The sequence below is a fragment of the Lethenteron reissneri genome, chromosome 3, assembly GCF_015708825.2.
Source record: "Lethenteron reissneri isolate LAM-NWPU_2019-01 chromosome 3, ASM1570882v1, whole genome shotgun sequence".
Lineage (NCBI taxonomy): Eukaryota > Metazoa > Chordata > Hyperoartia > Petromyzontiformes > Petromyzontidae > Lethenteron > Lethenteron reissneri.
In genome coordinates this window covers 4726451-4750406 of record NC_083781.1, presented here as the reverse complement: position 1 = coordinate 4750406, position 23956 = coordinate 4726451, and the positions used below count along the sequence as shown (strand labels likewise).

Below are 23956 nucleotides of genomic sequence, written 5' to 3'. Positions count from 1 at the left end.
ATCCATGTCTACATCGGTGTCCATGTCGGTGTCCACGTGCGTAGCCATCGCCACGGGCTTCTCTGCCACACCGCACATCTTTCCAAACGCCATCCTGCTTCAGTAGCCCTTCATTTAACTGTTGAGATTCACCGTCTCTCTTCTGCAAGACAGAGCTAGCCAGGGGGCGCTGTATCATCACATCACCATCATTACTACATTACTATCATCATCTCTATCACCATCGACCATTTCACCTATCCCCATCAATAACACAATCTTCACAATCATCACTATCACCACCATCACTATCACCATCATCACGACCAACATCACTCACTATCATCACTTTAATTTGTATCACCCCGGAAACTATCTCCACCATCAAAATCACTTCTTTGACACATCAATATTAATTCTTTGGACCTTTTTTCCAGTATCAAAGTATGAAAAAATAAGAATAGATGTTATCATTTTTGGCAATTAAACAGGTGTTAAGATGTTCAAACACCAAATAGAAACCTTTTTTTAGTCCTTGCAAATATGATTCAAACATGATTCCTTGCAAAACGATTATATTTGGTCTGTGAACATCGTAACACCTGTTTTATTGTCAGAAAGGGCAAGACCTATTCTTAATATTATTTCTACCTCCACTTCTGCTAATCAAGCCATACTCATCACTACTCCCACCACAGTTACAACCATCACCACTGCCGCCACGAAACTATATAACCACCACTGCAGTCACCAATATAATCTGTACGATCACTTCAACATCATCAAAGGAATACCATCCCCAACACCATCACGATCAGAATCACCAGAATCACCTTCACTTACCCATCATCATTAGGGAATAACATCTCCCACTTTGATCAACATCATCATAATCACCACCATTCCACTTAACACAGCCAGCACCATCATTCTACCATCACCACCATCACTCACCTGGAAGGCAGGGATAATTGTTGTCGAAATATCAAGTAGAGAAGTTATTGTGAAAGTATCGGAGATCGCCTGCAGGGGGAGCTGCGACTCGAGACGCGCATCCACTCGGCACGAGAGGACTCGCGAATGAGCCCCGATGACGCAACCGTGACGTCAGGGCAATTGGTCTGACGTCAGAGGCTTGTCACAAACGTCTCGTAGCGAGACCACGTGACCAGCCCACGGCCCACTGTGACGTCCCAAACAAACGGTGCTGCCTCGCGTGGCCTTTTCTAATGTTATTAAAACACATTAACTAGCTGCACAGCGTTATTATGCAATATGTATACAATAGGCCGTACATGTTATAGCATAGATATGTTTGCGTGTCAAACTATACATGTCCATTGTGTACTATGCATGCAACACAGGTACATTCTAGATTTGAAGTTTTTGTGACTGCAAGGCTCCATGCCCTTTGGCTCTTTCGGTAAATTCGCGTAGGTGAAAATAAAATAACTAAATCACGACGTTTCGAAGGCCACACAAGCTTCTGTCATCAGGTGGGACAACCACAGCAATTTTTTGTTACTGTAGTGGCGGGAAGAGAGCTGTATGCGACAAGCGATTATATAGGGTATGAGCCAGGGAAGAAGGATACGGGAAGGTGCGGCGTGTGGAGTCGGGAGTTTAAGCTGTTGTCGTTATTTACTGTAGCCCCGAGGTATTTAGGATATTATCATATTAACATCCTTCTAGTGTGCGGTAGGTAACGGCTGGTGAGGTACCATGCCGGCGTGGGCCTGGGGGGGGGGGGGGGGTGTAGCGTGCTGTAGAAACTGGAAATGCGAATATTGAAGCAAGATATAAAAGCAATTAAATTTTTACCTGGTTAATAACATCCTTAATAACATCCTTACAATGGTGTGATTAATATGATAATATCCTAATTACCTCGGGGCTAAGCGCCCGACTTCACACCCCCCCCCCCCTGCATCCCTCCTCCCTGGCTCTTACCCTATATAATCGCTTGTCACATACAGCTCTCTTTGCTCACGACAGTAAAACATTTTTGCTGGGGTTGTCCCACCTGATGACGGAAGCTTGTGTTGCCTCCGAAACGTCGTGATTTAGTTATTTATTTTTATTTTATTTTCACCTACGTGACTTTACCGAAAGAACCAAAGAGCACAGCTACATTGTTTGAGCAAATCATGTGGGATGTGAAAGAGCTGCATAAAAGATTATTTCCCTGATTTCCGAAATTAGGGAGGCTATCATTTGGACTGTTTTTAATGTTATCACTATAACCATCACGACTACCATCTTCACCATCATCATCACGACCAATATCACTCACTATCATCACATCATTTTTTTTACCACCCACAAAACTATCACCAGTATCAAACTCACTCCTTCGTCACAAGGGATACCATCCCCACCACCATCACGATCAAAATCGCCAGCATCACCATCACTTAAACACCCATCATGATCAAGGAATAGCATCCACCACCATCAGCACCATCATAATCACCACCACTACACTCAACACAACCATCATTCTACTATCACCGCTATCACTCACCTGGGAGGCAGGTATATATTTTGGTATAAATCTCAAATATTGAGGTTATTGTAAAAGTATCGGAGATCGCCTGCAGGGGGAGCTGCGACTCGAGACGCGCAGTCCACTCGGCACGAGAGGACTCGCGAATGAGCCCCGATGACGCAACCGTGACGTCAGGGCAATTGGTCTGACGTCAGAGGCTTGTCACAAACGTCTCGTAGTGAGACCACGTGACCAGCCCACGACCCACTGTGACGTCCCAAACAAACGGGGCTGCCTCACGTAGCCTTTTGTAATGTTAGTTAAAACACATTAACTAGCTGCACAGCGTTATTATGCAATATGTCATACAATAGGCCCGTACATGTTATAGCATAGATATGTTTGCGTATCAAACTATACATGTACATTGTATACTATGCAAACAACACAGGTCCATTGTCTGGGCCAATTATGTGGGATGGAAAAGAGCTCCATAAAATACAATGTCTCTGACTTCCTAAATTCGGGGGGCTAACATTTGTACTTTTTTGTTATCAATATAATCATCACCACTAGCATCTTCACGATCATCATCACGACCAACATCACTATCATCACCTTAATTTTTATCACCCCCAAAACTATCACCACTATCAAAATCACTCCTTCGTCACAAGGTATAATACGATTCCCACCACCATCATCACGATCAGAATAAACAGCATCAGCTAAACACCCATCATCATCAGGGAATAACATCCACCATTTCCATCAGAACCATCAAAATCACCACCACTTCACTCAACACAGTCTACCATCAACCACCATCAACTCGCCTGGGAAGCAGGAATAATTGTTTGTCGAAATCTCAAATAGTGAAATTGTTGTAAATGGTGTCGAAATTCGCCTGCAGGGGGAGCCGCCACTCAAGAAGCGCATCCACTCGGCACGAGACTCACGACTGAGCCCCGATCACGCGGTCGTGACGTCACGGCAGTTGGTCTGACGTCAGAGGCTCGTCACATGGTCCCAGAATCATGAATATTTATTTATTTACACTGCAGCAATCCGATGAGCAATGAAGCTCTTTTTCCATACACGTCCAGTCTCGTCGTAAATTAGGGCATACTATTTTATAACATAGAAGATCTGCGCGTGTGCGTTAAAGTGTACGGGTCCATTGTATGAGCCAATCATTATGCGGGATGTGAAAACAATCTTTAATTTAAACGAAATCTCCCTGCTCCCTTCATATATTCTGGGGGATATAATTTGCTATTTTTTCTCTTTAGGGGCCGTCCATAAATGACGTCACGCGTTTTTTGACGATTTTTTACCCCCCCCCCCCCCCTTCGTCACACGGCGTCACAAAAAGTCAGACCCCCCCCTCAAATATGACGTCACAAAGCTCTGCCCCCCCCCCCCCAAATAAAACATGCTTCAAATCGCTTTAAATTATTGTCATTGTTGTGCGTATTTAATGTGGCGCTGCACTCTGATGTTGTAGGAGAAAACATTTATTAAAAAGTCTATTTCATTAAGTAGAACGTGTCTATATTTAAAGTTGCGCATTTTGATGTGATGTCACATTTCTCACCCCCCCCCCCGTCACAAATGTCTGACCCCCCCCCCCTAGGTGCGTGACGTCATTTATGGACGGCCCCTTAAACCAAAGTCACATATACGCACACATTTTACATTTTGGACTAAAATTGGGGGTGGGGGGGGGGCAACTGCATACATTTATATTCATTTGTAATCTCTGTGTGTGGCTAAATGTGATGTATTACACGAGTTACAGGGCGATGAAAGTTATTTGGGCCTAAGGACAGGCATAGGCAGATTAATTTCGTGTCTGACGAATGCACAGAAGTGGGGAAGCTGGCTTAAAATAATGTGTATTTCCTGGATTGGTAAAGATGCTTGTTGTCTGCTCGTATTAAAACACTAAATCGTTGACTATTGTTAAAAATATTACAATCAATAAAAAAAGTTATTTTGGGTGAATATTGTTGCTGAGGAGCAGTTCTGTTCACGTGTTAAGATGCTGATTTTATCTCAAAGTAATTCCCATCCGATATTTGAAGGGGGTAATTGATGAAAGTAACCCTTGAGCTAGTACCGATTTTAGTACGCAAAATTCGTGATCTGATCCCATCTGTGAAAGATGTGATCCCTGACATGCAATACCCCGGTGTCTACAAGCTAAGTTGTGTCTGCGGCAGGAGTTACATTGGGGAAACTAAGCGACATGTCTCAGACCATGTTCGTGAACACAAGGCAGATCTCAAACAAGGGAGGACCAATACCTCTGCCGTGGCTGATCACTGCTTGAATGCGGTGGGCTCACACATTGTTTTTTCCGAGACCAAGGTGCTCTGCGAACCTTCGGGCTACCATCAAAAATTCGCTCATGAAGCCATCTAGATATATAAACACAGACACAATTTCAACCGAGAAGATGGGTACAAACTGAGCAATCATTGGAAGGACGTTATTAACCAGTTGAAGTTATAACTGGCTCTGATGTTCCCTTCCTACCTGCCTATATCAGCAGTTATTTGCAACTGAGTTACATTCACTAACACAGCCACCGTCGTTTGCTTGCTCCGATGTGGCTGTGGTTTTTCCGACCTTTTTCTGATCTTACATTTACATGCAGTCCTCGATGTGACGGCGCACCACGGAGCTTACATTGACATGCTAATCACATTTACATGAAAATTTCTCACCCACTTTGTGTATGACTCTGGGGCCGTCCATAAATGACGTCACGCGATTTTGACCCCCCCCCCCCATCGTCACAATCAGACCCCTCTCAAAAATGACGTCACAAAGCTTTGCCCCCCCCCCCTCCAAAATAAAACATGCTTCAAATCGCTTTAAACTTTTGTCATTGTAGTGCCTAATGTGCCGCTGCACTCTGAAAACATTTATTTAAGTCTATTCAATTCAGTAGAATGTGTTGTCTATATTTATTTAAAGTTGCGTATTTTGATGTGATGTCACATTTCTCAAACCCCCCACCCCCCAGGTGCGTGACGTCATTTATGGACGGCCCCTATGCCCATCGTAACATCAGCAGCTTCCCTCCGTTCGGCCTGATGACGATTGCTTTCGTTGCGATCGAAACGTCATGATCTATTATTTTTTCTACCTACGTGGCTTTACCGAAAGAACCAAAGAGTATGGATTCCTGCAGTCACGAAAGCTTGAACTCAAGACCAATCTCTATTCTTTTACCAGTTGCTAAAATATTTGGGAAAAATAATTAAAATTATAAACTGTTACATAAAAACTCAATTTCCTGCACAGTAAACAGTCTGGTTTTAGAGGAATACTGCACTACCACAGCTATGATGGATGCATCACATTTCCTCTTCAGTAACCTGGATAAAGGCCACGACGGCTGTGCGCCGTTCCTGAACTTGTTAAGGCTTTGCCACTGTTTCCATTAATATGCAACTCACAAGATTCGGTCAACTAAATATGTTCAGACAATACAATAAAATTGTTTCAGAGTTACCTCTCAGACCTTTCTCACAGGCAACCTGCCGGTGACCGACTGGAGCGGCTGCGGCGCACACATTTATACTTCTTGGAGGTCGGAGGGAGTGAGATTCAATAAACTTGGACCATTGTTTGAGAAAAAGAATGGACATTTACAGAAACATTGAAACGATGTTTATTCGCACAATTCAGAGGAATGTCATTGTTTTTTGATAACGCAGTAAAATTTCACCCAAACGGGTATTTTTAGTTACACAAATGATCCTTAAGAACATGTTAAGATTCTGCAGAGATCATAAATCCTTCCTTGAAGATTTGCACCTGCCCTGAAACCTGCCCGACAAAGGAAACCCATTGTGACAGTCTAAAATGGAATTATTATTAAACAGTTTCCCATCAGTGCAACAACAACAAACAAGCACAGCAAGGATTCACCGACGTTCTTGCCGCATAAACATTTTACGACTTTTTCCCCAGCGGTATCATCAATTCTTCAGCTATCTCTTTTTCCAGCAGTCACTTGGTCATTTTTTTTAATGGTTCGTTTAAACGTCTTTTAAAATACTGCATCCCAATTTAATATTTCCCATATTGCACACGTACATTAGTAAAGCACGCGAGAGAAACAAAACCTGAAAGTTTAAATGTTAAAATATTGTAATGTCAAATTGAGAAAAAAAACTGATGTGGATCCATTTTTCCTTTTAAAATGTTTAAACTGTTTTAAACGAATCCATTACATTTTCACGATGCCAAATTAAACGATAAAAGGGTAAAACAAGCAACGTTTTTCACGACTAAAACATAACATTGCCACTCAACAAACTTGTACATGGTAAATGCCAAATTTTTTTAGATTACAAAAGTAGTAAAAAAATGCTGAAAATGTATTACCTATGTTACACAAGCGTATATATAAATCAATGTTTATCATGTACAATTAAGCATACCACTCTTTATCAGATTAAATGTGTAGCCCTCATTGAAGTACAGCATTTAACGATGAGTCTTGTGTTTTCGCTATACATAAACAAAACATTGTTTAGAATATCAGAACAGATCAGGCAAATGTACATTTCAGAGCAATAATCCAGGACCACTTCCTTCCTGGGTTGAAATGTGGACAGTCACCCATTGAATGATCTTTCAAATGTCAAGTCCATGGTTTTAGCCGAATCAACAAAAACCAGCACGATAAAACACTCACAAGTAAACTTGGTTACCACCTCCCATATTTGTTATATTAATCTCTGAAGTCTTAATTATTTAGCCGATGTCACATGACTCTCTTTACGAGGCATCAAGGTCCATCACGTGGCGCTGATGAAGGGGCCTCCCTGACACCACCGCATTGTGCACTGCTCACTATTACCATCCTCTGAAAAGGGGTTTTGTGATCTCACAATGCCAACAACGCAATCTGGATACTAAGCCCAAAAGTCTTAATCAACCGCATCTGTTACCTTGGTCCTGTTACCAAGACCAAGCACACACAGCTGTAGGAATGTGTTGTTCCTTCCCAGTGCTTTACCAGCATCCATCAACTAAATATCTCCGTTCTTGAGTTCAAGAGCTCCGTTCTTATCTCTACCGCATTGCCCTGGACAGAGCTGCATGCCTCTTGCCGGAGTGGTGTGTCCAATGTACATTTCTGAGAGAGGAAACCGTTTTTGTTACCAGAGTGAAAAAAGGTCAAAGGCAAAGTTGCAGTTCTGAAATTGGAGTTCCGGCAGAAGGGCCTCCCGAGTCGGAGCACTTGGGAGCCCCTCTACAAGATATCTGGCCTGCTCTTTCACGCTGGCCAGGTGGACTTAGAAGAGGCGGGCGTACCTACACTTTGCCCCACCACACGTGACCTGCCAAAAGACTAAAATTCAAGTACATCGCAAAACAATGGTTTGTAATGTGCGGGGAGCATAGAAACATTCAGTGTTGCCTCTGGACGGCGACGTCAATTTTTGTTAGCACAGTTAAATACTTTACAAATTGGTTGGTATAGAAACTGAAAATTTTCACCAAAATGAGGGAAAAAAGGTGTGCAACGGATTTTGTCAGTGGGAATTAGTAACGGGGAATGTACACTGTAATATTTATATTTTACTCTTGGAAATATCACTTTAAAAAGTCCTAAAACGTTAAACTTTAAAAGAGTTGAACAATGGAGTATACTGGACCATTTCCAGAAGAGACTAATGGAAAAAGTTTATTCCAGCTTTTGTTAAAAAGAGCCTATCCCTAAAAGTGTTAATCTGTGCTTTGTAAAAATTGGAAATTTTTGAACTGACCTTTGTAACGGCTCATCTTGAGATAGGGCCTTGGAATGTAACATTCTGTCCTGCTGCTCCTAGAAACTCACTGATGCTACTACTTGGCAAGCAAGACTGCCCCAAACAAAGCATCTATAATAACATTAAAACATTGTTTAAAATACAGTATTAATTGCCCATTGAAATGTTCGTGTAAAAATTCAACAATGTAAAAATTGTATTAAAAGTGTAATATATTGGGTTGTTTTACCTGAACATGGTAAAAAGATTACAAACTTCAAAAAGTAACAAGTAATGCCCCTTTAGAATGTTTTTTACTTTTACTGCCATTTGTCGATTCCAAAATGTAGTAATATTTGGTCTTCCCCAAAAAAAAAATTCTAAAATTGGTCGTACAAAGTTTTTAAAGCACTTCCACACGTTGAATTTAAACGCATTAAATACAACGCGTGGTAGTGTGGGCCTTCCCAACAAAGATAAGATTTTTTTTTTAAGTTGACTGTCCAAACATCTGTCGGCCTGCATCATTGGCTAAGATGGAATTATATGGATGGACATCAGTGATCATAAAGCAGCAGTGGCCAGCTCTGCACAAAACAGCCAAAGTGTTTGCATACAGCCGTACAGACTGTTGGGGCAGTATACTGCGAGCAAGCACCTACACACACCTACGAATGTCTAGGTTTGTGCGGTTGTGCTACGCTGCTCTCCAACGTGTTTATGGGCTGCGCCGCACGTTGTTCGGCACGACCTCCGACATTTCGCTGCACGTGTTTGGGAACTCGGAGCGACGTCGATCTCCTGTGGCGAAGCTCCCCAGGCACGTGGGAGCGAAACGTCAGGATCTCGTGCCGAAACAGCACGCGGTGACAACCTGAAAACACGCCAGACACGCACGCACGCACGCACACACATACAGACAGCGCACAACATAAAAGTGGAGAGGCGCCGTGTGCCGACGTCACACGAAGAGGAAGAGCTTGAGCTGCTTGCGGTGCAGGCGCTGCGCCAGGTTGGTGACGCGGTGCAGGCGCACGGCTGCCGAGTCGCCGGCGTTGCACACTCGATACAGGTGGTAGCGCTCGGCCAGGCTCAGCGCCAGGTCCATCTCCTTCGGCGAAATCTCCCACAGCATCTTCTCCGCCAGCAGCGAGCTCTTCACCTCCACGTAGATAATTCTCTCTCTGCTGCTGGCGGCATCTTTGCAGACGACGTCTGCGGACATTGCGGGGGGGGAAGGGGGTGGCCGGTGGTCAATGGAGAAATAGAGCAGAACACGGGTGCAAGTGTGACAGGTAAAGGTGGACCTTTGGAAAGTGCGACGTTTGCTCTGCCGCTGGGCCACGGTCTGGGAATCGGGATCACCCCTTCCACCGACCGCCGGCACTCTCGTCTGGTGACATTGGTGGCCATCGCGCCCACCTGCCGGGTTTTCTGATAAACAAAGGTCCCTGGCACGGAAACGTGGAGTTGCAACGAGCGGCTTCAATCTACCCACCTCCCGCGTTGGCGGCGCCACCGTTGGCGCGGTGCTCGTCGGGGAGCCCCTCCTCCTCACCGCCGCTCATGTGCACGACGAAGTCGTACGGCAGATCGCTCTGCCCGTGCTCGCTCGTCCACTCCACGGCTGTGGGCCGAGGGCAGGCGTTCTGGTCGTCCTTCCAGGCCAGCAGGAAGGCGAGCACCAGCTGCTCCCCCCAGCGTCCTACGGCTCGAGCGCTCTCGCCGGCGTGCTCCGGCGGCAGCACCAGCTGGTCGGGCAGCATCTCGGAGGAGAGCGCCAGCTCCTCGCCGGCACCGCCGTCCAGCGGCCAGCGGCCGTGCTCCCACACGGGGACGCCGAGCGCCAGCGGCGGCGGACGGCGCTCGGGGTCGAAACGGCTCCAGGGCCGTGGGAGCGTCGCGACAACGGCGACGGGGGCAGTGGTGTCGCCGTCGGGGCCGATTCCTCCCCGGGTGGCCTCCTCCTCGCCCCTCTGCCGGGCACCGCCATCTGTGGAGCTGCGAGAGGGTGGCGGGAATTGTCACGTGGTGAGGATTTAACGTAGATTTAGAATAGCTGTAGAATTGTGGGTAAAAGCTTTACGGCTACTGGTAGTGTTGTATGCTGAACTTCTTTCAGACCGTACGTAGCCAACTGTGCTAATCGGAGGTGCGGGGGTAGGACAACAAACCAAACGCAAAAACAGTTTGAAAGAATTGAGTTTTCAATCTAGATTTTAAAAAGTGTATAGAACCAGTGGCTTCCTTATATCGGAAGGAAGAGCATTCCAGATGGCCGCAGACGTGCAAACTGCAGCTTGAGGATCCCAACCGTTGGTGTCAAATAGAAACTGGTTGAACAGCAAAATGCGTGTTTGCCTCTGAGCTATACTTGAATTAACGATGTCCATTTCGCCTTGATGACGGTATTCATTGCATTCAAGAAAACACGTAACAGGTGGGCCGCAAAAAGTCTACTATCCCCACCCATCAACCGCATCAGAAAACCACCAGGCCGACGCACACAACTTCATAAATGGAAAAGTACAGACGAGCCACAGGAGTGCGATCGTGGCCATACAACCCAAGCTACGGACCACACAAGTAAACCACCGTAGATTTGAAGCTTTCGTGACTGCAAGGATTCATACTCTTAGTTTTTTTTGGTAAAGTCACGTAGGTAAAAATAAATAATAAAAATAATAGAAATGATAGAAATAATAATAGAAATAAAATTATAATTAATTTTACGTGACTTTACCGAAAAAACCTAAGAGTATAAACCACCGTAGTCTGTTGCTCCTTCAACGGAAGGACACAACCACACCAACTCTCTCTCCTGAAGCCTTCTTCGTCGTGGCCAGGAGGCCTCGACATTGACCATCGTCTCACAAACGCATTTGCTGCCACCGTACGCAAGGACAGAGCGGTTGCGCCCGGCGGGGCGGCCCTCACCCAGACGGAGCGCCGTCCACGCGCTGCGGCGGGTGCTGGGGAGGGCCCGCGGAGCCTGCAGGGCGCCGCTGGGCCCCGGCTTCCGAGTCGGAGAGAGCGGACGGGGACCGAGTGGCCCCCCGGCTCGTGGACTGCGAACCCTCTGGGTCCTTGGGCTCGTCACTGGAGCGGCCGTCTGCGCTCAACGACGCGGGTCGCTTCAGCTGTGCCTGGCCATCTAAGAAAAAAGGTGGCGGGCGTAACCATCAGCAACAGAGCCCAGCGGCTACAAGTGATTGCAGAATGAGGTTTAGATTTAAGCATTTGGGATTTCAGATTTTAAGGATAATTTATGTAAATTGTTGACATTCGGATCATTTACGTTCTTCCAACAATGCTGACAGTGCCATGTGACGTAATTTTTGGCAGGATAGGCCAGTGGACATGATGACGGTTTTCGAATCTTTCTAAAATAACTTTTTTTGGACCAACCAAAATTTTATATCTGGGCCTGATTATCTGCGGATCAGCCGTGATGGACGCAATCTCTCATTTGTGGAATATACAACATTTTGCCGCGTATCATCTAAACCGCGCCGCTAAGATCAACGAGGACCCGTGCCGGTGGCTGTACCGGCGGCAGCAGAGGGCCCATGCGGGTGAACGTCTCCCTCTTCGCGCGAGGGGCCGCTCCCCGACCTCTGTCCGTGTGCCGGGTTGGAGCCCTGCGGTGCGGCGCCGGGCAGGTGTGGCAAGGCGCCCCCAGGCTCCCCGCCCTGCGACGTGAGGTGGCGCTCTGTGTGCTCCTGCGGCGTGTGCTCCGTTTGCGGTGAAGGGAACATCTTTTCGATGTTCTCCATTAGTGTCTTGCGAGCGCACGCTGGCGAAGGGAAAGGACAAACAGAGTTAGCACCCGACATATTCCCTGCTGCAAGTCAAGTGGCGCCCAGCAGGCAGAGAAAAAAGACGCGATGTACAACAGGGACACGTTCGCTGTATTTAAAGTTTTCCTAAATTGAGGGTATTATTTATTATTGCGTTTATTTACTCAGCAAAGCCTCACTGCGTGAGTCTCAAAACTGTTTTTCAGGAGGGCCCTGTCAAGTTTTCACAGTCGGGGGGGTAATGGTTCTATGTGGAAATCCAAGTGAAAAATGTGTGGTCAAGTTTTCAACATTGTGATAGTTTTGTATTTTTTTTTTTATCTTTGAGAAGAAACCAGATAACTTATGTTAGCCGTGGCCGGGAATTAAACTCAATTCGACGGGTTTCACGGTACCGTGCCCTAACCACCGAGCCACCACTCTACCATTTACACACGTGTTGGTAACGTAACGCAACATCACACGCCGGTTGTACTTTTGTGATGGCAAAGGAAGGAAATTCACATCTCTCTGTCTCGCTCAATGTCTCTCTCTGCGTGTCTCACGTACTTGGCGCCGAGTTGGTGTTGAGGGCCATGCTGGCGCGGGGTGGCCAGCAGGTCAAGCTGGGGCCCTCGTCCGTCTCTTCCTTGGGCGCTGCGACCACCTCTCTGGGTTTAGGCTCCGGGCGCTTGGGCGCTGCGGTGAGAAATCAAACCCCAGAGAAGTGAGGTCACAATGAGGGGTTTCCTGGAAAGCTTGAGGACCCACAGTAGTCCATTGTCCTGAACGAGAGGAGGGAAGATCAAGCGAACTGAGGGACTGAATTATTGAGCCTCTGGCAAGCGGATATTCAAGTGGATTGTCAAGCGCTTCAATTGTTCCTATTTGCTGACAATCTACTTAAATTGCTGAAGAGCAACTGGATAAGATCGCAACTCGAACCACGCTCGGTTGAGCAGGGAAACGAGGACGTGACTTCATCCACAGGAGCCTCTGTTTGGGATTTCTGGTCAATTCCTCACCAAATAATGTGTTTGTGGGAGCAATTTGGCTTACCTGAGATCTCACTCCTATAAGAGAATAAAAATAATCATACAATACTGTATTGTATTTTTTTTATTTCTCAGGAACCTACTTTCCCCATGCTGCCATCTACTGGCCACGAATGTGCCTGATGGGTGTGATTTGTGAGTGAGAGGAGTACAGTTGGTGTGGCGAGTGTGGCTGGCGAGATGAGTGTGGTTGTGGTCTGGTGAATGCAGTGGTTGAGATGAGTTTGATTGGTGAGATGAGTGAGGTTGGTCCAGTGGATGAGATGAGTGTGGTGAGTGTGGCGAGTGGCATTGGTGTGTTGAGTGCAGTTGGTCAGGTGAGTGTGATTGGGGTGGTGAATATGATTGGGGTAGTGAGTGAGGCGAGTGAGGTTGGCCCGTTGAGTGCAGTGGGTGCATTGAGTGCGTGCAGTTTGTGAGATGAGTGTGGTTGGTGAGGTGTGTGGTGAGTGTGGTGGTGAGCAAGGGGACCGCACCTGGCAGATTCTCCTCCACGGCCGGTTTTGGCACCATCCACCTGGGCTCATCCTCGGGCAAATCTTCAACGCCTTCGCCGGCTAGAAACCTGCGTAGGTTGTTGGGGGACTGCGCAAGCACAGACACGCACAGCAATTGGGCCGATTAAGGCTTGGGTAGCCAGCAGGAGATAAACGATGTATTGGGGCATTCACAGAAGTGGCAGTCGTAGGGAGGATCGCATCATCAGCAAAGGTGGCCCAGTGGCACAGAGGTCAGAACATTGAATTGACATGACCGACACCCATCGCACGATCATTAACAATATGTCAACCGTCGTGCGACAAACGCAGCTCTCTGCAGCAGTGCAGCTGGAAAAGTGCTGCCTCCAGTTTGTGAATCAGAGGTCGCTCAGAGCGATCTCAGCAGTTTTGCGCACTGCTCTGCGCGAGATCCACATGGGATTCTTGTCTCCCCGAGGCACGGCTCCGACAGGACAATCCGGATAACAATTGGGGAAAGTGACAAAGATATTGAAAAGTATCGTATCAGCATAAAGATTGAATCTGGGCTCACTTTCTAGCTCGCATATCTATAAACGGTAAATGAGCACAGGAGGACTGTTAGAGACCATAGAGGTATCTGCTGGATCCTTTGAGGTTTTATTTCCCTCAAGTAATCTATGAAATAGCCACCACTTCAGTGCTAATGCCACATGCTGGCCATCTGTTATTATGGTCAACAATGTCAAGGCTTTGATTGATCGATACAGAGGAGCATAATTGTTATCCGAATAATCAAAGAAGTCACTTATTGAAGAAGCGGGCGTTTGTTCGACATCCACATCCGAAGCCTGACTGCTTGAGAGTTTAGAATTCAGTTTGGATACGAATAACATGACAATTCTCAGGTCTTAAAGCAAGCAGGCTGTAGGGAGGCCTTCAAGAGTGCAGGAACAATTTTTAGTTCAAACTCAAGGTTTAATTTTCGTTTTATAGAATTGCCTGGGTCACGAAGACGTCAAAAAGCAATAACATGAAATAAATTAATGGCAATGAAGCAAACAAAAATCAGCACAAAAATAACCACGTTGCAGAAGCTATTGAAAATCCCGCACAAATGGAAATCAACGTAAAATTAGGTACATTTCCAAAAATCAAAATTGGCTCTGACATTACTTTAAAAAACCCAATCAGTGTAAAACGTCTGCCACTCGGTCGTACTCGGTTGCGTTGTTGAGTGGGTTGATCGTTGTGAGGTATAAGCGGGCTATCCCTACGCCGCCCTCTCCCCCCCCAAAGCATTTAAAATGTTTTGGCGACCAACCTGGTTGTTCATGGTGGTCGAGAGTTTGTGGAGGAAGTTCTCGAGGTCCCGCTGACAATCTTTGTCCTCGCAGCTGAACAACCGAGCCAGCTCCCTAAACACAGACAACGATTTTGATTTAAAGCTTTCGTGACTGCAGGGATTCATATTCTTGGTTCTTTCGGTCAAGTCCCGGTAGAAGGGAAACAATAAAATAATAAAAATATAAAACAATAAAATTCTCACGACGTTTCGCCCTTCCTGATTTTAGACGAAAAAACCGCTACTTTTTTCTAATTTTCTTGCTGTGTTTTTCACACCTCATGATGATTGCTTGTGTTGCAGTCGAAATGTCGTGATAATTTTATTGTTTTATATTTTTATTATTTTATTGTTTCCCTTCTACGTGACTTTACCGAAAGAACCAAGAATACAGACAACGATGTCGCTTTTATACCACGCCCTTCACGCACAAGAGCATCTCGTCGGTGCTTTACACTTAAAGCTCAAAGCGATCGTACAATCAACCCAGATTCTAAAATAAAGATAACAAGCAAACATTTGTTTTTAGACGTAGGCTTTCACAAAATACATTAAGATTCATAATTGTTTTCGTTTGGGTTAGATCATCGTGTCAGTGTGATGTTTGGAGAAAATGGAGAAAAATGTTGACTCATGCAGCCAGCTATGGCTACAGGGTTTGGTGGTACATGTTGTTTATGTCGTTAATTGTGAAATTTCGGTCACAGTTCCTATGATCACTGTTACATTGCTTTTATGGCTTTATTTTGGTGATTTCAAAAAGTGTTTTGGTTTGGCCATGTTTGTTTGTTGTAGTACGGAGTTAGACCGATGGCTTTAATCTAAGTTGTCTTGTGGTTGTTGTTGTTTGACTTGCATCCCACTGGGATTTTTGCACACAGCGTTGGTATTGCTTTTTCTGGAAGTTTTTGCTGTTTTTTCCTGGATTTTTCTGTTTGCGCATAGTCACTTTAAGATGTTTTCTTGTTCATATTTTAGTTTTTTGTTTGTTGCGGTTGCTCCCGATTCAAGAGCCGAATGGCTCGCAGGGCTATACCTAATAAATGAAACTGAAATGTAAAATAGAACTGTAAAGCTCCATCACCCAACGAAGCCCATAAAACCAATTTGACTCATGCCAAAATTTGGAAAAAAAAAACATTTCAGCAAACCGGAGGAGGAATGCTGAAAATGGAGCAAAATGTTGACAATTTTGCTCGCTCGACGTTTCGCTGGAAATGTGTTAACATAGCTCAGCTCTCAGATCATGTGACTTGGAATAGGGTTCCATAGGGAGCAGAGCAACGCAAGTCCCTCGCCCCTCCTGATTTTAGACGACTTCTAGGAACCAATCTCAAGTTCAGCATTTGATCAAGGCACGGCCAACAGAATTAAGGTACCAACAGTTCCTGTAGGTGTGAAGAACCAAGCCCATGACGGCCATGTAAGTAGTAAACATAATAAAAATACAACACACAAGCAAAATAGGATGCCAGTCACTACTACATGCCAAGTAAATTTCACCATGGGGTTTGTGCCTGACCACGTTAACATTTGGATTGGTAAAAAGGTGGCTGTGGGAGATGGTCAGAGCACAGATCTCAAGTGCAACGGATTAACAAAGTGGAATGAATGCGTTTGCCACCCGACGTGCTGCTCGGAGTGAGCGACGCTCCTTCGCACACACAGTGTTGCTGCTGGTGCTGGAACACAAGCACCACCAGCTGCTCAATAGAAGCCACATGGGCCTCCCCTACAGAAGAAGATCCCAACCCCACTGGCACCGGCCAATCGGCAAGGAGGCTCTGTCGCAGACCCTCCCGTACCATATCCGTCCATGACTTCTCAAACCCACGTTGTGTACATGAAGGCTCCTCGATGTCAACTGTCACTAACTAGGTCTGGGCATGTTGGACATGTAGCCCACACAATAGAAAATTGCCCTCATATTCATTGCAATGCGGATATGCCCGAGATGGATTCTAGGCCGACCCTACTAAACGTAAGTAGCTTTTGCAGTCGTTAATGAAGTGAGGAGAGAGAGAGCATGACTGTGGCCATGTGGAATGACAGGCCGTGCAGCGCCCAACACATTGTTATGCAGACGACAAAGTGAAGATACCGAGCGTTAATCAGAGGGAGACATCAGAAGACAAATATAAGTGCACTGCCCAGGTCGTCACATCTACAGCAGGAATGGACAACCTAGGCTAGTTAGTGGGCCACATGGGCAGCCCTCCTTCGCCTGAGTGGGCCGCAAGCTTGACATGGTACTTGTGCACTAATCGTGGCCCCCCCCACACATCATCCTGGACACACTGAGACCAGGCCACCACGAGGGGGCCGTGGGCCGTAGGTTGCCTACCACTGATCCACAGCCTCTCAACAATTACCTTGCTACCTATGGTGACTGCAAAGAGGAAGGTGTGTTTGTGTTAATACGACGTCATGTCCTCACACTGTACCAACTGAAGGCAGAGGCAGTGAACACGTGTCACCATCCCCACTCCTGGCCCTGCTTCGCCTCGAGATAGATTCAGATCTAGATTCAGATCTAGATTCAGATCTATCTCGGGCGCCACGGTGGTGAGATGTTAACTACCTCGCTTGGTATACAGGAGGTCGTGGGTTCGATCCCAACCCTGACGACTGTATATTGGGAGTTTCCATATTCTCCCTGTGGTCGCATGGATTTTTCTTCAGGTCCTCCGGTTTTTCCTTCCACATTTAAAAACATGCGCTTAGAGTAACTGGCTGCTGTAAATATCCACATAAGCCACTTTGTTAAGCTTCTGAAAACAAGCTAGAGCTAAGTGAGCCTTACCTGGTAAAATACATTTTTAGTTTAGTTTGAGATGTCTTGTGCCATCAAATCGCAGTGTGGTTCTGCCTTGGCAAAGTATACTGCCAGTGGAAAAACCAACGGTGCGATGAGACTCCCGTGCTCGCTCAGCTCGAATTCGCCAGTCGAAAAGGGGAATCGATAAACGACGGCGCAGGCAGCCGCCATAGACGGCGAAGGAGCAAACGCGGTTCCTCACTTGAAAATGTCGACGAGCTCGCGCACGGCGTTGTCCTGCACGTGGTCCTTCTGGATGCAGAGGTCCCCGGTGTCCTGCAGGCGGCACGACGCCTCCACCGTCCGCACGAGCAGCGAGCCGTCTGAGCCGTCAGGGCCGCCCGGGAGCGTGAGAGTGTGCAGCACGTACAGCTTTCCCACCTGTGGAAGGCGGAGGAGAACTTCTTTCACACCGTACGTAGCCAACCGTGCTAATCGGAGGTGCGAGGGTAGGACAACAAACTAAACACAAAAAGCAGTTCTAAAGAAATGAGTTTTCAATCTATGGGGTGTCCATGTGATGATTACATTTGTAGAATTACACAGATATTGTTTTATACAGTTTGTCAATTCACTGCTGGATGAAGGCCTCCCCACACAGCATTGTCGAGCATGGCGGTTGTGTGACCATACTTCACCACTACATACTTCACAACCACAGTTTTTTTTGTGTTGTTTGCTCCAATAACTACGTGACTTTACCACGTAGGTTTTGAAATAATACTCTTTTCATGCAAATTCCACGAACACATTTGTGTATAACTTGAGAAGGTTATAAATATGATAATTACATGTTTATTGAGCATGATGATAAAACAAATGCTGCTGGATAGTATTGCTCTTGAAGAGCAATAAGCCAATGAGATAATTATATGAAACAAATAAACATCTGGAGATAGACGGGAGTACTTGCTTAAATATGCTTTAACCCAAAATCCTCCACAACAACACGATGAGTTTTGAGTGCACAGACGAAGGGGGTTGTCATAATGAATCAAATATTGGTCCGTGCGTCGGTAAAATAATATAAACAATGGTGTGTATGCATGTTTAACTTCTTTCGCACCGTACTAATCGGAGGTGCATGCGAGTGCCTTCTTGAGCCACCAGAGGCCACCTCGCCAATGCCACACCCACTCCTCAAGAGGAGGCCACGCGTGCTGACAGCGTCACGGTTCACATTTTACAACTTTGATAATTTCTCGCAAATTACCTAATTGGGTGAAGCCACATATCAGCAAGGACTTCCTGTACTATGAAACTACTGCAGACTATAATCATCTTGAGCCATAAGGATGGCGCGAATACCAATTGTACCGACGCAGCGTAGTTTTCCTGATTGGGCCGTGCGCGTTGAGTATTTATTCCCTTAAGCTTTCACCACGCACCAATGCTTTCACCACGCGCGACTGATTTTGGGGCCACCTTCAGGAGTTAATTCAACTCCTGAGGTTAATTCAATTGCTGAAGCTAATTTAACTGCTGAACATGCCCACAGCAAGTAGTGCCTGAAAAAACTCGAGAGGCACAACCCGGAAAGCCCACACTTGGAAAACGAACGGACGCGTCGATTTGATGGCGCACGCGCACATGCGCGCTCGCTCACTCCCCCTATCCCTACCTGGATGAAGTTCATCGTCTTGAGCGTGGCGGCGATGTTCCGCTGCAGCGTCAGCTCGTCGTACACGTGGCGGAAGGCGTCGCCGCGCGACATCAGGAAGGCCTGGACGTGCGGCACGAGGTGCCCCACCAGCAGCCGCAGCGGTGCGCACGGGCGGTAATTCTCGGTCTCGAGGCGCGTCCTCACGCAGCCGGAGAGCTGGCCCACGTCGCAGATCCGCAGGAAGAGGTCCCTCATGTCAGGGTTCACCTTGACTGTCCGCATGTGCAACCTGTCGGCTGTGAAACAACCCAACAACAAACTTTCCTCCTGGTTTTCCTCACAGAGGGCCAAAAAAGGCTTGAAATGCCAAGCGGCCAGCAAAAAACTGCACAGACAACACGAGTCAATAACATGTTTCGTACAAACGAGCGAAAGGGGAGGCCAAGCGAGCGGTGAACGGCACTCACGTTGTTTGTTCCTCTGACTGGCACCGACGTCGGGAAGGCTGAGGAAGCAAACCTTCTCCTCGTCCCGGAAGAGGGCCTCCAGGTTGCGGTCATCGGCAACGAGGGGCCGGCTCTCCAGCGACACCCAGCGGTTGCGCTTGGTGGGGAAGATACGCTCCTTGGAGAGCGTGGCTGCAGAGGGGGTGGGGGGCGGCGGGGTGAGGGAGGAGCAGACACCGCATCAACACCAGGCCCCGCCCCAGGTAGGGCTGTCATCCCTTCGGCCGGTGACAAGGTCGAGCGGTGGCATATTAGCCGCCTGTTGCAGAGGTTCCTGACTCGTATCCGGCAGGCCGCCCTGGTTAATATTGTCGGTGTATTAACTGAGAAAATACGTGCCGCCTGCTTCACAGCGGAAGTTCAAGATCTGGTGACTTCATTCTGAGAGTAGGAAGCCATTGCGAATCGGTGTCATGAACAAATTTGCCCAAAATTTAAAAACTTGGCAGGACCCTCCTGACAAACATCTTGAGACTCAAGAGGCTTTGCTGGGTAAACAAGTGCAACAATAATCTATATAAAAAGGGAAATTTGTGAATATGTGCGTCTGTTCGAAATGTTTAGCATACTTCCCGACATGCAACAAACTTGAAATGTATGTATTTTGCATGCCAAGTGAGCGGTGACATCACATCTCTGTCACGTCACCCGCATGCGGAAGCGTTACGCAGTGTACCTGCTGACGTCACGCACCCCCCCCCCCCCAACCCTCCGCATAGGCCGTGTATTAATCCAAGATAAGAATCCAAGTCCCGGGCGAAGCGGTAGTAAAGCTAGTCATATTATATTATAAAAAAACTTCGCAGGATGGATTCCCGCCTGCATTTCTGGCTCGCGCACAGCCGAATATGCTTGCACGGTGGCGAAGTCACCCGGATCCCACGGTATTGAGCCAGGTTTGTGCATCGAACTAACGGCACGCTTCCCCCCCCCCCCCATCCCGACCGTGGACCCAGCGCACATGCGATAGAGGAGATAGCGGGGGATAGGAAGATAGACATACCTGTCAACCCATACAGTTTACCCGTATCCTTGCACAGGGGAATTGAGTTATCAGGCCCATACGGTGCATACAGCCGTTTCAATACGGGCAAAAAAAATGTTTTGTCTATTTGTTTGTGTTTCTTCCTTGTGATGGAACTTTGTAGGATGGACGTTGAGATTTATAAGGGCACAGGGTGACCAATAAGGTCTGAATTGGTCTGTGATAAGTTGGGCACTGCTAAGGGGTTGATAGGTATGGATCGAGGAGGGGATGTGCAGGAAGGACAAGGAGGACGGAGGAGGAGACTGAGAGGAACGGAGAGGGGCAAGTGAAAGAGTGAAAGGGTATCAAACGGAGAGGAAAGAGAGAAAAACCGAAAGAGCAGAGCGAGGGAAAACGACGAGTAATGGGAGGGAGGATTACGGAGAGGCAAGAGAGATTGAGACGGGAAAGGTCGAGGTGGGAATAACGAGAGATTGAGGGTGAAAGGTGAGAGATACAAGGAGAGATGGGGATGGAAGATTAACACGTAGGCTTTTACGGTACTCGGATTGTAAATGTTGTGGATTTGCTCTGCAACACACAACTGGTGTGCTGTACTAGAAACGAATTGGCACGTTCTGTTTACGTGACAAACCTTACTAATTTGTTGTGTCGGGTGGTGGCAGGTTTAACGACCTAGCCCAAAAAAACACCTGTATAAGGGGGAGGGAAGTGGGTGAGATACATAATATATCGTGATGAAGTCCAGAACTCAAGAGATAGGCAGAAAGACAGAGCTCTATAAAAAAAAAGTTTTGCTGGCTGGCTGGGACAGTCACGTCCAAAGGATGTAAACATAATAATATAATTTTGATTTAAAGCTTTCGTGACTGCAGGGATTCATCTTCTTGTTTCTTTCGGTAAAGTCACGTAGAAGGGAAGTAATCAAAAATAATAAAAACAAAACATAATAAAACAATTCTCACGACGTTTCGGCTACAACGCAAGCAGCCGTCTTCAGGTGAAGAATGAGACACTACCAAACTAGGAGCTTATATATAAGCTGCATTGGGGGTTGAGGAGCGCCTTAACAAAAAGAATGTGCATGTGAAGAGGGATTTAGCATATTCATGGAAAATGCGTAGGCGTTGGGCGGGGGGGTGTCAAAGTCATATTATGCCCATGCATTATGCAGGATCAGCAGCAACCAAGGGGGGTGCAGGGATTAGCAGTAACAAAGGAAAGGAATGTTAATGATATGTAGCTGCAGTTACTCAACAACCACGTAGAAAACTAAAGTATAAACTACATAAAAAACTAAAGTATAAACTGCATCGCACCATCAGTATACTTACTATACTCTATAATAAGCTGAGTTACTAACAGCAAGTAATACATTACAATTTTACCTCGTAAAAATTCTATAATATGCTTCCATCTAAACCTTATTCTCTTACATCACACGAGCATATACCGTACTATATACTGCCATAGATAAACCCAACATTAAATTATATACTGTATTGCTGTAAACCAACCTATATCTTATACATTTAATATCACACTATGTATTATTCTACACACCCTAATGTGTATCGAAATGGTTTATTACGTCTTTCCAATGATTGCTGAGCCAGAATCCATCTTCTCGGTTAAAGTTGTCTCTGTGTTTGTATATGTGGATCGCCTCATGAACGAATCTCTCATGATAGCCAGATGGCTTGCAGAGAACCTCTGTCTTGGAGAAGTCAATATCATGTGAGCCCACTGAGTTGTAACAGTGATCTGCCACGGCTGAGGTGTTAGTCCTACCGTGTTTCAGGTCAGCTTTATGTTCACGGATGCGGTCCGAGACATGTCGTTTGGTTTCCCCAATGTAACTGCTACCACAGAGGCAACTTAGTTTGTAGACGCCAGGGTACTGTATGTCTGGAACCACATCTTTTACAGACGGTACCAGATCACGGATTTTATGTACTGTGTTGAATCGGACCTGGATCTTGTGTTTAATCAGGATTTTGGAGATCTTTTTTGTGACCCCAGCAATGTAGGGTAAGGTGATGGTCTTGAAAGGCTCCTCAACAGGATCCTTCTTGATGGTTGGAGTGATGGCTTTGCGGATTGTATAGTCGGAGTAACCATTTGCCTTAAGAGCTTGGCGTACGTGTTTGAGTTCACTGGAAATGTGTTCATGGTCGGAGATGCATTGGGCTCTATGATATAGAGTCTTGATGAGGGAATTCTTCTGAGATGGATGGTGGTGGGAATCCGGTTTTAGATAAGCATCCGTGTGGGTGGCTTTCCTGTAGACAGAGTGGCTCATTGAACCATCAAGTCTCCTTTTGATTAGGACATCCAAAAAGGGTAGCTTGCCATCATTTTCGACTTCCATGGTGAATCTGATGGCTGGGTGTATGGAATTGATGTGGTCGAGAAATTGGTCTAGAGCAGGCCGGCCATGTGGCCAGATGACAAAAGTGTCGTCTACGTACCTCTTCCATAAGGTCGGGCGTAGAGTGGCAGTCTGGATGGCGTCCGTCTCAAATTTCTCCATGAAGATGTTGGCTACAACCGGAGATAGGGGGGAGCCCATTGGGGTGCCCTCAATTTGCTTGTAGAAGGTTCCATTCCAGGTGAAGTATGTATTGGTTAAGCAGTGTCTCACCAGGGGGGGTACCCCAGCATTCAGTCCTTGATGAACCAAGTCTTCAATGATTGCGATGGTGTCAGGCACAGGTACCTTGGTGAACAAGGTACCTGTGCCTGACACCATCGCAATCATTGAAGACTTGGTTCATCAAGGACTGAATGCTGGGGTACCCCCCCTGGTGAGACACTGCTTAACCAATACATACTTCACCTGGAATGGAACCTTCTACAAGCAAATTGAGGGCACCCCAATGGGCTCCCCCCTATCTCCGGTTGTAGCCAACATCTTCATGGAGAAATTTGAGACGGACGCCATCCAGACTGCCACTCTACGCCCGACCTTATGGAAGAGGTACGTAGACGACACTTTTGTCATCTGGCCACATGGCCGGCCTGCTCTAGACCAATTTCTCGACCACATCAATTCCATACACCCAGCCATCAGATTCACCATGGAAGTCGAAAATGATGGCAAGCTACCCTTTTTGGATGTCCTAATCAAAAGGAGACTTGATGGTTCAATGAGCCACTC

General features: G+C 46.5%; 1 protein-coding gene across 2 annotated transcripts in view; it reads right to left on the bottom strand.

Annotated features, from left to right (window-relative positions):
* Positions 1-6136: 6136 nt before the first annotated feature.
* LOC133345297 (uncharacterized) overlaps positions 6137-23956 on the bottom strand; it is a 74022-nt gene continuing 56202 nt past the window's right edge. For both annotated transcript variants that reach the window (XM_061555945.1, XM_061555936.1), the window contains exons 37-46: positions 19770-19940; positions 19321-19598; positions 17902-18080; positions 14861-14954; positions 13555-13663; positions 12594-12722; positions 11795-12040; positions 11182-11398; positions 9743-10245; positions 6137-9459 (exon numbers count right to left, since the gene is read on the bottom strand). In XM_061555945.1, the coding sequence (XP_061411929.1) occupies positions 9206-9459; positions 9743-10245; positions 11182-11398; positions 11795-12040; positions 12594-12722; positions 13555-13663; positions 14861-14954; positions 17902-18080; positions 19321-19598; positions 19770-19940 (2180 nt within the window). In that variant the 3' untranslated portion in view covers positions 6137-9205. The remainder of the gene's footprint in view (positions 9460-9742; positions 10246-11181; positions 11399-11794; positions 12041-12593; positions 12723-13554; positions 13664-14860; positions 14955-17901; positions 18081-19320; positions 19599-19769; positions 19941-23956) is intronic.